The sequence below is a fragment of the Scatophagus argus genome, chromosome 22 (assembly GCF_020382885.2).
Source record: "Scatophagus argus isolate fScaArg1 chromosome 22, fScaArg1.pri, whole genome shotgun sequence".
Taxonomy (NCBI): Eukaryota; Metazoa; Chordata; class Actinopteri; family Scatophagidae; genus Scatophagus; species Scatophagus argus.
The window spans coordinates 12,195,704-12,211,289 of NC_058514.1; the positions used below are offsets into that span (position 1 = coordinate 12,195,704).

Genomic DNA, 15,586 nt, shown 5'->3' on the forward strand with positions numbered 1-15,586 from the left:
GTTTGGGTTTGCGTGTGTGTGTGTGTGTTCCTGTTGGACGGGTAGGAGGGATCTTTATTGACATGTTCAACATGAATGGCTGGGTTACTGATTACAGGTGATGTTATACTTAGTTTGTGATAAGGCTCTCGCTTTAAGCACAAAGTCCTTCCAGGTGCAGCAATCCTGCAGCTACTTTACCACATCCTTCCCCATCCCTCATAGGACCACTGCTGCCTCTCAGGTAAGAACTTTTTGTTTTGTTTTTTTTTTACTTCCATTTCTGAATAAAGTTCTACTCCAAGATACACTGAGGAATTGAGGTGAATTTAGTAACAAATCCAAAATTTTATATTTATTATTTATATTCAGTCAAAACAAAAAATTATGCTGCTACACACACAAATGAACTCTTTAACCTGTTACTTTATTTAAACAGAGAAAACTGCTAAGCAGCTTCAGTTAAATACAGTACCAAGACAAGATATTTTAAGTTCAAACTGATGATGTTTTTGTAAATCTACACATTTTGAAATTGATGCCTGCAGCTCATTCGCCTCCACCTTTTTGTTTAACTATGCTCAGTATGTGTGGAACTGAGGATGCTAATTGTTGAAGTCTTGAAAGTGAAATTCTTTCCCATTTTTGCTCAACATATGCTTTGTAACATGTACAAGATCTTGTCGTCATATGTTTCGCTTCATATTACACAGATATGCTGTCTCTGGGAACCAACTTTGGCCTTGTATCCACACTTTTACAACAAAGCAACATCTTTAGCATCTTGCTGGAATAAGCAGGGACTTTCCTGAAAAAGATATTTACATGTGCAAGTTACCATGCCACGTGCACTACATACCCATATACCATCACAGATGCTGGCTTTTGAACTTGCTGTTAACAATCTCATTGGTCCTTTTCCACTTAACCCTGGAGGATCAACGTTGTAACATGCATTAGTAGAAACTGTGTAGGAACAAAGTGTGCTGGCCGACAATGCTTTTCTGAAGTGTTGTCAACTCCACTTGGTCATATTTTAAATACACTCATGTCACCTAAGGGATCAAAGGTGATGGACAGCCAATGCTGGTTTCAGCTTCGCCCCTTACATGCAGATGTTTCTCTGGATTCTCTGAACCTTCAATGGTATAATAGGTTTAGATCTTGAAAGCATTGAAATACCTTGCATGTTGTCAAATGCTGTTGTTAAAGACTGCCCACACAGTTTTTACAGAGTGGTGACCATTGACCTCATCCTTGCGTGTGAACGACTGAGCCTTTTAAGGATGCCTGTTTCATACCCAATCAGGATACTATCACCAGTTACCAATGGTTTACCTGTGGAGTGTTAAAAACCAGTGTTTTCCACAACTTTCCCAGTCTTTTGCTGTCCCTGTTTCGACTTGAAAGGTGGTGTTGGCATCCAAGTCAACAACACAACATACAACAGCACATATTTACAAAAATCAAGGTAGTTGATGCAATAAAACATTAAATTTATTGTGTTTCGGTTGCTTTCATTGTCACAAAAAGTAACAAGTAAGTTGTTAGACATTAGCATTACTTGTTACCATTTTACACAATATTTGGATATTTTGAAGAGCATCAATTTGATAAATCAAATGAAATAAACATTTTTTTCCCCCGAAACTATTTCTGCAGGTCAGTTGTTGGTGTGTTTTCTGCTTCCTGACATCAATTGAACAACCAGCAGCATCATGAGTGTAGAGTCCAAAAAACCACGTGAGGCTTGCGGCTCCAGGCTCAAGGTCTGTAAAAGTGACCCTTTCCCTGTGTTACAAAAGTGTAAGAGAACATTGCTCACTGCTCCATTTATGGTCTTTTTTAAATCCATGGTTTTGAACACAAACCTATCACCTAATAGTGCCATGTTGTAAAACCTCATTATAAAACTGCTCTTCTTTAACCTTATCTATAGACATGTTTATCTTAGTATGGTGTCTTTATCTCAGTATTATCCATGTTTGTCAAATGCTACAGCTGATGTGGTGGTAAAAAGCCTCATTCCTCTTGGCCTGATAAAGCTTTTAGACTTGGACACAAAAACATACTTTGAGTTCATGAAAAGTGTGTCATTTTTTGCTCTTGGGATGGGAACAAAGTTGTTTAAAGGAGCATTAAGATCCATGTTAATCACAGACAAGGGCAAAGAGATATGGCTACTTTTAAGCAGCCCGTGAAGAAAAACAACGTTATGATTGCAATGACCCATTAGTATGGAAAGATCGCTTTTCATTGGTCCACTTTGTCAATATTGTGACACAGTTTATGACATGCCGATAACAGAATGATCATGTTATAGAATGGGACATTATCAGTATTGAGAAGCTGATCATAATGGTTTGTAATAGTAAGTATCTTGCAAAAAGTAAAAGCTACAAAAGAAGTAAGTTCTGTAGAGTTTAACCATTAGGAAAGAATGAAATCATAGTCACGGTTGTCTGAACCTATTCACAGAATAGTTTATGACCTACAGTCCAGTGTGATTGCCTTTTAATCTTTAACAATGTTTGTGGCAAGGACATGGCTGCACAACAGGATTTGTATTGGTAAAGCAAACAAACCTCAAAAAAGAACTGAACTTTTACGGACTTAAGTTGAAGGTTGCACTTAATACTGTTTCACTTAAACCCCAGAAGTAAAACATAGCAAACACTTTTTTCTTTGCATCATTTTTTTTTTCTTTTCCTTCACAAAATGTATGCTTACAACTTGTGGTTCCAGTATCATCCATCACAAAGATCATATGGAAATGAAGTTAACATTTAAACATTTTTACACTGATTACATTTAAACTGATCTGATGTCAATGAATGAAAATCCATTCAATGTTGAAAGCAGGTGTGAAGTGCTGTATGTCATTCACCCTTTCTGTGTAAAGTGCAATTACATCCCTTTATCCTTTGTACTGGAATAAGCCTCATTCTAAAAGCTTTCACTGCATTCCCGGCACTGCAAAGAAATAGACTAATCCTCTCATACTGAAGTCTGGCCCTTTTCATTAAACCTGTAATAAAATCAAATGAAATGTCCTCTAAATGTTGTTGTTTTCCAGAAGAATAGTTTCATCTAACACCTTGTCTGTGTGTTTGTGTGTTTCCAGCTTTTTCTGGCCTCAATGGCATTTGCGTTCTTTACCAAAGCCTTCGGTGGAGCCTATATGAAGAGCTCCATCACCCAGATTGAGAGGCGCTTTGATATCCCCAGCTCCCTCATTGGGGTCATAGATGGCAGCTTTGAAATGGGTAAATCATTTTAAATAACGACAGTGGTGGAAATATTGTGGGATGAATCTTTGATTAATGTAGTAAAAATGAAAGCACCATCCCTTCCTCTTTAAAAATGCTTGACCAGGTTACAAGGTTATTCACTTTTGGGCTTTCATGTTGAAATGAAAAGATTGATACCATTCCCATTTTTGTTCACTAAGTATGAAGGTAGAGCCAGAGGACACTTAGCTTAGCATAAAGACTGGAAACCACTAGCCTGGTTCTATCCATAGCTATCAAAATATATTTAAAACCCACTTATTATATCTCTTTTTTAAAATGCACCCATGGATGAAACAAGTGATATATCACGCGTTAATTTGTGAGCTTTAGATGTGCTCCTTAGCAGGAAGTCACTGTGCATGACCAAGAAATAGTCAGTCACATAACACACAAAATGTTCTTTTTACTCTGAGGTTTTTGTGTAAATTAACTAAACAAGATACAAATAGAGAGCAATGCAGGTGCTGGTTGATAGACTTTGATAAGCTTAGTTTTTTCCCTTCTTTATCAGTGCTTAGGGTCTACTGACTCTACGTTTAGCTTGGAGATGTGTGAGAGAGAGAGGCATCTGTCTGATTCTGTGCAAGAAAGTGAATGTGCAGGTTCTTCAAAATACCAAACTATTCCATCAAGCCAATAATTCATTTGATGTGTTATTTTTGTTATTCTTCTCCTTCCCAGGCAACCTGCTAGTAATAGCCTTTGTGAGTTACTTTGGCGCTAAGCTCCATCGTCCCAGGCTGATCGGTATTGGCTGTGTGATCATGGCTATTGGATCTTTCCTCACAGCGCTTCCTCACTTCCTTCAGGAACCGTTAGTATACAGCTTCTTTTATCATCTCGATATTCGAAGTTTGTATATGTAACATTATTGTCTTGTTAAGGTATACCCTGCAGTAATGATACATATCATTAATTAATACGTTTCTTGGAGGCAGCTGTGGATGCAGAGAAACTCTTGCATGCAATTTAAGCAGTCAAAGAACTACAGTTGTTCTAGGTACAGTAAATGAGATAGGAGCCTCTTCTTGCAAAGTACAAGAGATAAGACAAGAGGTATATAATATCAGGTAATTATAGTTAATTTTACTTATTCTAATACACACATGTGGGACTAAGCTTTTTGGGGCCCTAGGGAAAAGCTTTACCCATGAGTTCCCTACCTGCAACACAGGCTCTTTATGTGTGAATTAGTTCAATCATCATTTTATTAAACAAATTCTTATTTAGAAATATATTCTATGTGAATACAATACATTAAAAGTTCAAATAAAAGTCTTAAAAACTAAATTTCAACACAGTGCCCCACTACAAGACAGATCAGAAGACTAAGAAATAATGCATGACTGGCCTGAGTTGATCTCGTGCTTCAGTAGAGCAAATTTCTCACAAAAAACTTGCAGTTCATGAAATTTTTAAAGTCATTGTCCTCATGATAACATTGGACCTTTTGTGAAAATTTGGGGCCTTGACACAGTTACCTCCTTTCCCTTTAAATATGCATCTCCCTGGCAATTTTGAAACATGCCACCAAACATACATACAGCATGCATGGTTGCCTTGAATGTCATAAGTCTTGCTCTCTGCCCTAACAAATCCCATATTAAAGCCCATATAAAGTCCAAAGTACATGTATGTTTTTAAGCCTACAATACAGACCAGAACTGCCACCAAGAAATGTTAAAATATCCAGTCTATAACGATCTGCAAAAATGTGTACACAAAGCACATTACTTAAAAGCACTGATGCATTCAGCATTTTCTATTTATATGCTCTGTAATTTTCAGAAAATCTATTCAAAATTTGTCATTTTGAAACAGTTGTGTGTGCCTTCTCAACATGTTCCAGGTATAAATATGAGACCAGTGTGTCTCACAATACAGCTGTCAACAGCACTGAGAGCATCCTGCCCTGTCACTACAACCACACTCTGAATGACGCAGATGAGACCCCTGATTTAAAGGCCAGAGCAGGTACATGGCAAACACTCTCACTGCATTAGCGCTCTCAGTTTTCATCTTAGAGATGATACCAAATTGATGCATTCAGAAGATGAACAATGCAAAAAATAGAGAATTGTCAACACTGTATCCAGTTTCAGTGCACATTCGAATTGTTTGTCCTCCCCTCAGCTTGTGAAAAGGCAGCTGGCTCATCTATGTGGATTTATGTATTCTTGGGAAACATGCTGCGTGGAATTGGAGAGACCCCCATCATGCCTCTGGGTGTGTCCTACTTGGATGACTTCTCCCTAGAAGAGAACACTCCTTTCTATTTGGGTTAGTTACTTTTTGCTTACTGTTGTCTGTGGAAGTTTTTCTGACATTACATTACATTATTTTAAACTTATAATGCTGAATTAATATCACAGTACTAATAAATGGTTTCTTTTTCTGTTTCTCGGATCGCCAGCGTGCATCCATACAGTGGGAATTTTAGGACCGATGTTTGGGTTCATGCTCGGGTCCTACCTTGCCAAGATCTATGTGGACATTGGATCTGTGGATTTAGGTATGTGGGTAAAAAGTATAAGTGTGTTAATGTGGCACAGCATGCAGACTAAATACTGGGTAATTATTTTTTAGAATACTTCTCATCTTATATCATTTGTGCCTGCCCACTGAATCAGTGTTGCTTTTGACCGATAAGATAAACATTGAATGATTGCCTCTGCGCAAACCTCTAAAACTGAACTCCTCCGTCAATCAAGTGCCCCTCAACCAAAAAGTTAAACCTAAACTTTATTTACTGCAAGGATTAGAACTGTTTGACTGAATGCTCCAATCCTCCTGTTAATGTCTAAGCTTCCACAATAAAAAGGGCAATGGTAGTCTTATTAGCACAATCACCTTTATAATATCCTATCATTGATCATCTTCCTCTCACAGACAGCATCACCATCAACCATAAGGACTCCCGCTGGGTGGGGGCCTGGTGGCTGGGCTTCCTTGTGACTGGCGTATTGATCTTGGTGTCCAGTATCCCATTCTGGTTCCTGCCCAAGTCGTTGCCCAAACAAGGGAAAGAGGAGAGCCGGAATAAAGGCACAGAGCTTACCACGGTGCCAGAGCAGGAGAATTTCCTTCCAGAGGAAAACCCGGATCATGAGGAGGAGAAGCCGGTTACATTCAAAGAGATGGCTAAAGGTACCATCCAGGCTGTTGCATCAGTACAAACACTGTGAGGTCCTAAGGTGGTGGTAACATACAACACTCTGCATTTAAGCACAGGACATCACATACCACCTAATAGAAAACATATTTAAACATAAGGCTTTTCATTATTTTTTTTAATTAAATTTTAATGCTTTTATTACATGTTCCACAAATACAACCGTTTAATTATTATCACGCTCAAAGACGATCTCTTCCAAAAGACTTTATCTGTGAGCCGCTGAAGAATGCATGCCATAAACTACTTATGAGATTTCAAACAACAAGAATTATGCCACTGTGCAAACAGTTTTCAGGGTGAATGTGTTTAATCATTAACCAAGTATAGCCCAGGCCACACTAGCAACCCTGAGTCCTGGACCTACCGTGACCAACTATCATTAAATCTGGGCAAGGACTGAAGGACGCATCAGGACAGATGTGGAAACAGTTCCGCCATGAACACAACTATTACACAGCATCATATCAAAATAACAATAAAGAATTCTTCCAGAACGCTCATGTGACCAGTATGTCAAGGTTACTGAATGATGCTATTGCGCGTATGTTAAATTAGTCTCTGTTGGCATGTGAGTTTCAACAAGTCGACTATAAACATCATATGCTAGAAGGAAATTAGTTCAGCTTAGGTAACATATGTATATAAATTAAAAGTAAGCCTTGCAATATGTATGTGTGTACAAACATATACATCATTATAGATATACACAGGTGTATGTAAAATACATTTAAGTTTTTACATAGTATTACCATTTAAATGTATGTACCTTTATTTAACTTCTCAACTGCTGCTACTGCTTTTACATTCACCCCAGAAATAATTAGGAGTTGCATATGTCAATAAAACTATTTAGCTATAATCTCTCTTTGTCTTTTGTTCTTCACTAGATTTCATTCCATCCCTGAGGAGACTCTTCAGGAACAGCGTATACCCATTGATGATCCTCACCTACCTGGTGGTCGTTAATGGCTTCATTGGCATGATCACTTTCAAGCCAAAGTTCATGGAGCAAATCTATGGCCAGTCAGCCTCCAAGGCCATTTTCCTCATAGGTACGGAGCAATAACTGATCCCCGAATTACTTACTGTGGTGACTGCCCCTTGTAGCCCAAGACAACTGAAACAATGATGTTATTGAAGGGAAGTGTGATCGCGAGAGATAAAGCTGACTCCAAATGTAAGCACTAAATACCCAACTATTGGTTGTCATTTTGTGTGTAGCCTGTTAAGAAGTACCCTGAGCTATGATTAGCATTTTATGACTGTTTACCAGCACGACTAGCAGTGTTATTGTTGGATTACATGGACATTTAAAAGTCATTGAGACTTTTCAGTCAGGTGACTTCCAACCAGGGGTACTTGTGCACCTTGGGGTCAAGGAAAGATTGTGGAGGAGCTCCAATATTCAAAAAAACAAACAAACAAACAACCCAAAAAACAAAACTTCTGTAACACCCTACTACTGTTGTGAATGAGAACGCATGAGGTTGCAAATACATATTTTAAACTAATTAGCCAATTAGTACTGAAAAAGGGTTCAAAGATATATTCTTAGTTAAATAGTTGAAATAAAAGTATTGATTTGAACCAGTTAGCTAAAAATAATGGATGAATTGTTAAAAGAGTTAGCAAAAAGGATTAATGATTAAAATACCAAAAGTATTAAATACTTAAAACTCACTGATAAATGGTTAAAGTATAAACCTAAAGGTCTTTATTGGTTACGCATTGTGGAAATCCACAAAAAGCAAATACTGAATAGTTTAAACCAGTTAGCTTAAAATAACACCAAAACTGTTAAAATAGTTAGGTAAAAGTGTTGGTTAAATAGTTAAAATCACTCAAATATAGGAAATGAAATGGTTGGCTAAAAAAAAAAAGAAGAGGAAAAAGAACTATAGAGCATCAATAACATGAGCACTCACAGGTGTAATAATAGGTAGATAGATAGATAGATATACTTTATTGATCCCAGGCTGGGAAATTACAGTGCAGCAGCAGCAGCATTACATGCAATAAGCAATACAAAATGTGTTAAAAATAGCAACATACAAAGCAATATAAAAAAGTGTATATACAACAAATAAACAGTGTAAATGCTTATCAGTCACAGGCTGCTCCAACATTTTTTTCAAAGGTAAACAATTATCAAAAAACATGGCATAGTAAATATTACATAGAATTACAAAAATGACAAGAATTGCACCATTCACGTTTTTAGCCTGATGAAAATTTAACTCCTGTATGCAACTGACCGAACAGGATTTGTTATTTGTAGATCAAGTACAAAGGGTCAAAGCACTCATCTTTCCTCGAGGGCTCAAATTCCATGTGGATTGACTGATATTTTCAGATCGCAGAAAATCAGGCAAATCCTGTTTCATCTCATCCAGTAGGCTCAGTTGGGTTCAGTTCATATATCTAAAACATAATCAAAATACTTCAAAGGTATCCATGAGAGTATTTTACAGTTCCTCAGTTCTCTTTGTACAGTTGAACAGCTCTCATGCTTATGTGATGCCTGATATTAATGGCACATTTTTTTATTATCAAATTGTGATTATGGAGATAATTTTGTTTTATTGTATTTCCTGGACCCCGCGACCCTGACGGATAAGTGATATAGAAAATGAATGAATGAATGTATTTCCTGGATATATTTATTTTAATCAACCCACCCATTCACCCATTCATTCAATTGTCCATCCAGGTATACTGAACTTGCCAGCAGTGGCTCTGGGAATCATCACAGGAGGATTTGTACTGAAACGTTTCAAACTGGGTGTCATTGGAGCAGCCAGGGTGGCAGTTGCTGCCTCCATTGGGTCCTGTTCTCTGCTTTTCATTCAGGCCTTCATCCACTGTGACATTGCAGAGGTGGCAGGTCTTACTGTCTCATATCATGGGTGAGTGGCAAGTTTAAATCATCCTTGTCAAAATTTGCAACTAAAATATCTTTGAGTCCATCACTGATTAAGAATAACCTCTATGGAAATGAAATTATGCCTCACTGGAACAATGTCCCCTACTCATGCGTGTTCATCTCGTTCACGTCTATGCACACCAGGGTACCTCAGGTGTCCTATGACCGCCAGACTTTGCTGTCACAGTGCAACATGGGCTGCGCCTGCTCGATGAAACAGTGGGACCCAGTATGTGCCTACAATGGCATGACGTATGCCTCACCGTGTCTGGCTGGCTGCCAGACCTCTACTGGCACTGGCAGGGAAATGGTGAGACAGCAAGTTATATTTCCTCATAGTAGTAGATAAGACTGGTAGATTAAAGGTGAGAGAAACACAGGACATTTTAGGGCTTGATATTTGTTTATAATTCTATAAAGTACATGCCCATAAGCCCAGGTTTGATTGTCAGTTAGAATGGTCATACTGTGTAAGGCTTGCTATACTATAGCTGCAAAGTCCCACTGATGGCTCCTCCAGAATACCTTGTTCATCTTAGTTCACAATATCACAGCACTGGATGGAAAATAACAAACATTTTGCCATTCTTAGAACAAGTAGTTGTTCTGGAGTGTGGTGTGAAAATAAAGGCTACTGGGTCATTAACATCAAATGGGTTTGATGCATGATGTGTTCAGGCAAACATAAATTAGTACTTTAATTATGAAAACCAGATTCTAAAAGCGGCATGTGTAAACAACACCACTAACCCACAGTAAGTACAGGCTGTAGTCAAAACTAATTATTCACATCTCCATCTTTTGGTTCTTCAGGTGTTTCATAACTGTACCTGTGTTGATGAGATGACGACTCCAGGGATGAACAGGTCTGCAGTGCTAGGCCAGTGCCCCAGGAGGAGCAACTGTGATCGCACATTCAAAATCTACATGGCTTTGTCCACACTGGGGTCCTTCATTTCAGCCTGTGGGGGCACTCCAGGATACATCGTCCTCCTCAGGTCAGAGACACTAAAGCTTTTATGACGATTTTGGCATATATAGTGATTTTTATTTATGGAACCCAAGTTAAAATGCCGGTATAAAGGCCTAATATGATAATGTGTGGGCTAATTTTCCAGATCCATACAGCCTGACCTGAAGGCGCTGGCTTTGGGTATGCAAACACTGATAGTCAGAACCCTGGGTGAGTACTGAAAACACATGTCGGATTAACCATATTGCAAACGAGAACATGACCTTATATTTTGTTTGTTGAATGGTATGAGTTAGCTCACAGGATGCAGTAAGCACATGTGACTCTGTGTGTTTTCAGGCGGGATACCCCCTCCTATATACTTTGGAGCACTGATTGACCGAACCTGTTTGAAGTGGGGTACCAAGCAATGTGGAGGTCGTGGAGCATGCAGACTCTATGATGCTGATGCATTTAGGTAAGACAAAACCAGACTCTTCCTGAAGAAGATATATTTTAGTCATTTGGCATATGACTATATAGATATTAGAAACACCTCAGTGTTCTTTTTGGACATTGCTATGTAGAATTAATTGCTCCAATATTCTTGGTTTGTGCCAGTTTAAAACAATATTTCAGTATTTTGAGACATATGCTCACTGTCATGTCTTTATTCTGAATATGAAGCTACAGCTAACAGCAAATTAGCTTAGCTAAGCATAAAGACTTCAAACAGGGTGAAAGATGGTCTGAAGGTCTGACTCTGTCACCTCTAAGGTCATGAATTAAAACTTTGTGTCTTGTTTTTTTAAATCTGTACAAAAGTACATAAAGAGAGTCACGTGTGGGATTATTTCCAGGACGTCACTCCTCCCAGCCAAAAACTAGTCCGGCATATAACCATCTTGTCTACATGAAGTGTTAATTATTGAGCTATTGAGGCCCTGGTAGGCAGACTTTTTGAAGCATAAACATATCCATTGTTTTTTTTAACATTTTATTCAATGTGCAATTTTCATTTGCTACAATATTTTTTGTTCTGAACTCTAATTTCAAAATGTAGTAAGAAGTTAAAATTAACCTCTTCCTGTTTACTTTACTTACAGAATGACATTCATGGGCTTGATTACTGGATTATACCTCCTATCCAACATTCTGTGGGGAGGCGTCTACCGCAGAGTTGTCAAGAGACACAAGAAGTTAGCACTGAGGAAACAGGCCAAAGAAAATGGACTAGAGGATAACTGCCAAGGCAATGGACATGCCAGCATCAGTATTGCCAAAAACAAAGACGACACAGACAAGGAGAGTACCATTTAAGGCAATGCCATTGCATAATGCAGGTGAAAATCGCAGATTTGGACCAAATGTGGTAATGGTGCAGTATGCTTTGGTCCTTTAGCTGCACTCTTTCTTCTTTACACATATTCTACTGAAAACATCAACTGCTGTTTGTTCACTTCAAAGGTCAAAAATCCTGACAAGCGCTTAGTGTTAATATGACCAGCAATCGAATGACATGAAATGATACGCGATCCACACCTGAGTTCACTTTAGCTTGACTTCCTCTGTCAGAGAAAACAATAACAAAACATACCAGATATTTGGTACACATTGTGTCCATACTTAGATAGCTTTACGTCATGATAGTTATGTCTCATCCCAGCTTTACATTCAAAGTCATTTATGTGTAGTGACAGTTTAACATATATACAGTAAATGTACAGTGTATGTAAAGTGTATAGTTTTAAATACTAGGCTACTTAAGTAAAATGCAGCAGCAACTTTAGTAACATGACATATTATCAATGTATTTTCAGTTGATAATGTTTGCGTTCATGTTTATTTCAGGGACAGTGAGAGTTTGTTAGATTATTCAACCTGTGGCATAGTCTACAGTGAGTAGTATCGTAATGAAGATAGTGAGGGTAGCTAAGGTTTAGGTTTAGGGTGTGTAAGAGTTTACTTAAAAGGTTAGAGTCAGCAGCCCAGCACAAACATGCCCAGTAAGGAGCTAACCTAAATATACAAAGAGGAAACAAGTACATGTCACAGATCAGTACTACTTGACAGTGTGTCTGTATCTCTGAGCACCATACAAATGCAAAGTTGTTGGAGGAGGGGGCAGGCATAGTGCATTTTTGTTGAGGTGCAAGTTAAATAATTTGAAACTCCAAGCAAACCTGCCTGCTCTCGCAAAATATGAGTCATGAGTAAAATTCAGCTTATTTGCATCAAATTAATATCACCTTCATGTCTGTAGGCTCAATACATGAAGCTACAAATGGTGGGAAATATCTAGCCTGGATCATTCCAAAGCTAACAGTCTGCCTACCAGTACCTCTGAAGCTCATTTAATATATCATGTTTGTTTAATTTACACAAAAACCAAAGTGTAAAAAGGAGACATTCTGGTTTTTACAAATAAATGTAAAAACAAATGGCTGCTTCCATAATTCCATACTGATGCTCTATTTAGTATGCTAAAAGAGCATGGGAGATAGTACTCATATAGTGGTATGCAAGTAATGAATATCCCAGAATGCAGTGCAACATAACAGCAACACAACAACATGTTGGTAAGCTTCCCTCTGTGCTCAGTCTTTCTGCTAAGCTAAGCTAACCAGCTGCTGGCAGCAGCTTAAAATTTATCATTCAGACATGAGGGTGACATCAGTCTTTTTTCAGGACAAAGTGCGTATTTCTCTAAATGTGGAATTGTTGCTTTAAGACATTTTAAGTCCATTTTAAATAATAATAAAAAATGTACACTGACAAAATTATAGTCTAGATTTTATTGTAAATTGCTGGAATTGTGGCCCAGCATAACACATATTATGGTCTCCTAAGATACGCACTGAGTGTCTTTTCAAATGTGAATTCATCTTTAAAGGGGATAACAGCTACAAACAGTAGCAGTACACACGTTGTATTTGAGTTGACGTTTCATTTGTGCATTGAGAAATTACATCTGTGTGCTCATGCTAAAAAAAAAGCCTGATAACCTTTATTCTGACTGTTGGCAATGTGCGCCAGCAACATTTGTCATGTCTGGATAGCTCTCCTGTCTGACATTGCACACACATCTTGTTACATCATTACACAAATGCCAAAGGTCATGAACATTTTTACAATCCTTTGACTTATCAGAGTTTGTCTGGAAAGGTTCACCAGTTTATGTATAAGTGGAGTTTAACTCGGATTTCTGTGATGTTTTTAGTTATTGATTTCAATGTATCGTCAGTTAATATCGATAATTACTGTTAATGATACATTTTTATATTGACATGTTTGTATTGTGTCCACATATTTTTACTGCATGATTTTTTCAGCCCTTTTTTAAAATGATTTTGTTCATTGTCCTTGAAGCATATCTGTAAATATTAATAAAGACACTTGTTATTTGTCCCTCAATTTACAAGTGACAAGTTATACCTTTTCCATATCTCAGTGTGTCGCCGTATACAGCATGCTCCAAAGACTGAAACATTTGCAAGGTGAAATATCTTAAATATGCTTATTTTTGTCTGACAAATATTCTTCTTACCAGGGAGTTCTTCAATTTGAACATTTCACTTGTTTAAAGTTCCGTGATTTTTATTTTTCTAATTTCAACATGACATTATAGCTTGTTGTAAACTGAAACTAGAATCAGTAGAATTACTTTTGTTTGATTTGTTTGATCAAAAACAACTTTGTCAAAGTCAGAGATTTTTATTTCAAACATCTTATCCTTTCATCACCTCATGTTAACTCTGAGTATCGGCAGACCCAAGAATCAATCTAATTGCCTTTAATAAATAAGCAGATTGTTATTCTTTATTATAAGAACAATTAAATCACTATTGCATAATGTATTCTGCCTCTCACCCTGTTTCAGCTGGGATCAGCTCTGGCCACCTGTGACCTTGTTGGAGTTGAGTAGACAAATACAAAATTTAAGCACATTTTCCTGAGAAAATATGTTTTTTTAATTCTTCTTTGTACCCAGGCAAATGTGTTTGTTTTTAGTCCGGTCACTCTCTTCTATTCTTTTTTTTTTTTTTTTATTTAATTTTATTGTTGTGTTAGCAGATAATTTTACTTAGATCCCCTTTGCACTATGTACCCAGTCTTATACCCCGTGTACCTCCACTTCTAAATGTGAATCCCTGAAAGTAAAGAATATATATAGCAATAAATAACATGAGCAGGGCATGAATGTATTATATAGACATGGATATGATGGTGCCGTTAAAGGTCTGAAAAATGGCAGTCCAGTCTTTAGCTGTGCACCTGTTGACTTGACAGACTAGATAAATTTATTTACAATTCTTCCTCTGGAAGAGAAATTGATCTGAAAATGTTTTTTCGATGTCGAAAGTGTCCCCTCTGGACAGCCATACCAGCCAGTTCTGATCACAGGTAAACTTACTCATCATTACATACTATTTTTCTGAATAAAGCTACAACATCACCTCATCTTTCTTTTTGTACATGCGCATAACTATATCAGCGTTGCCTGCTTAAAGTTGAAGGCTGTCATTACATAACCTGAGCTATCAAACTTTGGCTCCTCTGTGTTTACTTTGTACCTCAGCAGATGTTTTTCTTTAATTGGACAAACAGTGATGTTTACACCCAGGGTATTGTTGTTCTTTACCTTTAACCATATTATGCAATATACTGTATGCTATTATGACAAATGATTACAATGTTATATGATTGTTTAGCCCTTTGAATACACCAATGATAGTTTACTTTAAAAAGGATGAATTGATTGCCATACATTTATTTTTCATTTCATTTATTTACTTCAACATCTTGCACATCAGTCTGTTAGAATGTGCAGTATCTGGTTTCACCAGCAGGCTGCAGTCTATACAACAATACAGCATCTGCTGTCAGGTACTACAAAGACACTGAAGGCATCTCACTGCTTCTATTTGTACAAACCAAAGTCAGTAAGACATAAGAAGTTTGCTATGGAGAATTTTATTAAAACAATGGCATATGTATCTGTGTATTAGGGATATAACAGTAACTTGTGGTATAAGGTGCCATGAAGCAGTAACAAACTACATCCTTATTTGAGTGTACCTGAAACTAGATACAGTTACAAAAGACACGTAAAACACTTGTGCCAAATGCAATATCTGAGAGCCACATATAAATGTTCAGAAAATGGTGAACACCTCCTTCATTGTTGCTGTGAAGGAATGTGAAAGGGTTTAATCTTAATCCTTGTTGTAAGGGAACAGGCCTGATTATGTGACCTGCTGACT

At 37.5% G+C, this 15,586-nt stretch overlaps 1 protein-coding gene across 1 annotated transcript; it reads left to right on the plus strand.

Annotated features, from left to right (window-relative positions):
- Nucleotides 1–60: 60 nt before the first annotated feature.
- Nucleotides 61–12,314, plus strand: LOC124053600 (solute carrier organic anion transporter family member 1C1-like). Its single transcript, XM_046378893.1, has 15 exons — nt 61–223; nt 1,642–1,748; nt 3,104–3,245; nt 3,954–4,086; nt 5,122–5,246; nt 5,406–5,552; nt 5,686–5,784; nt 6,162–6,419; nt 7,335–7,499; nt 9,158–9,353; nt 9,515–9,680; nt 10,184–10,368; nt 10,489–10,553; nt 10,683–10,800; nt 11,429–12,314. The coding sequence occupies exons 2-15, from the start codon at nt 1,698–1,700 to the stop codon at nt 11,640–11,642; spliced, it is 2,064 nt and encodes a 687-aa protein (XP_046234849.1). The 5' UTR covers nt 61–223; nt 1,642–1,697; the 3' UTR covers nt 11,643–12,314.
- The last annotated feature ends 3,272 nt before the right edge of the window (nt 12,315–15,586 follow it).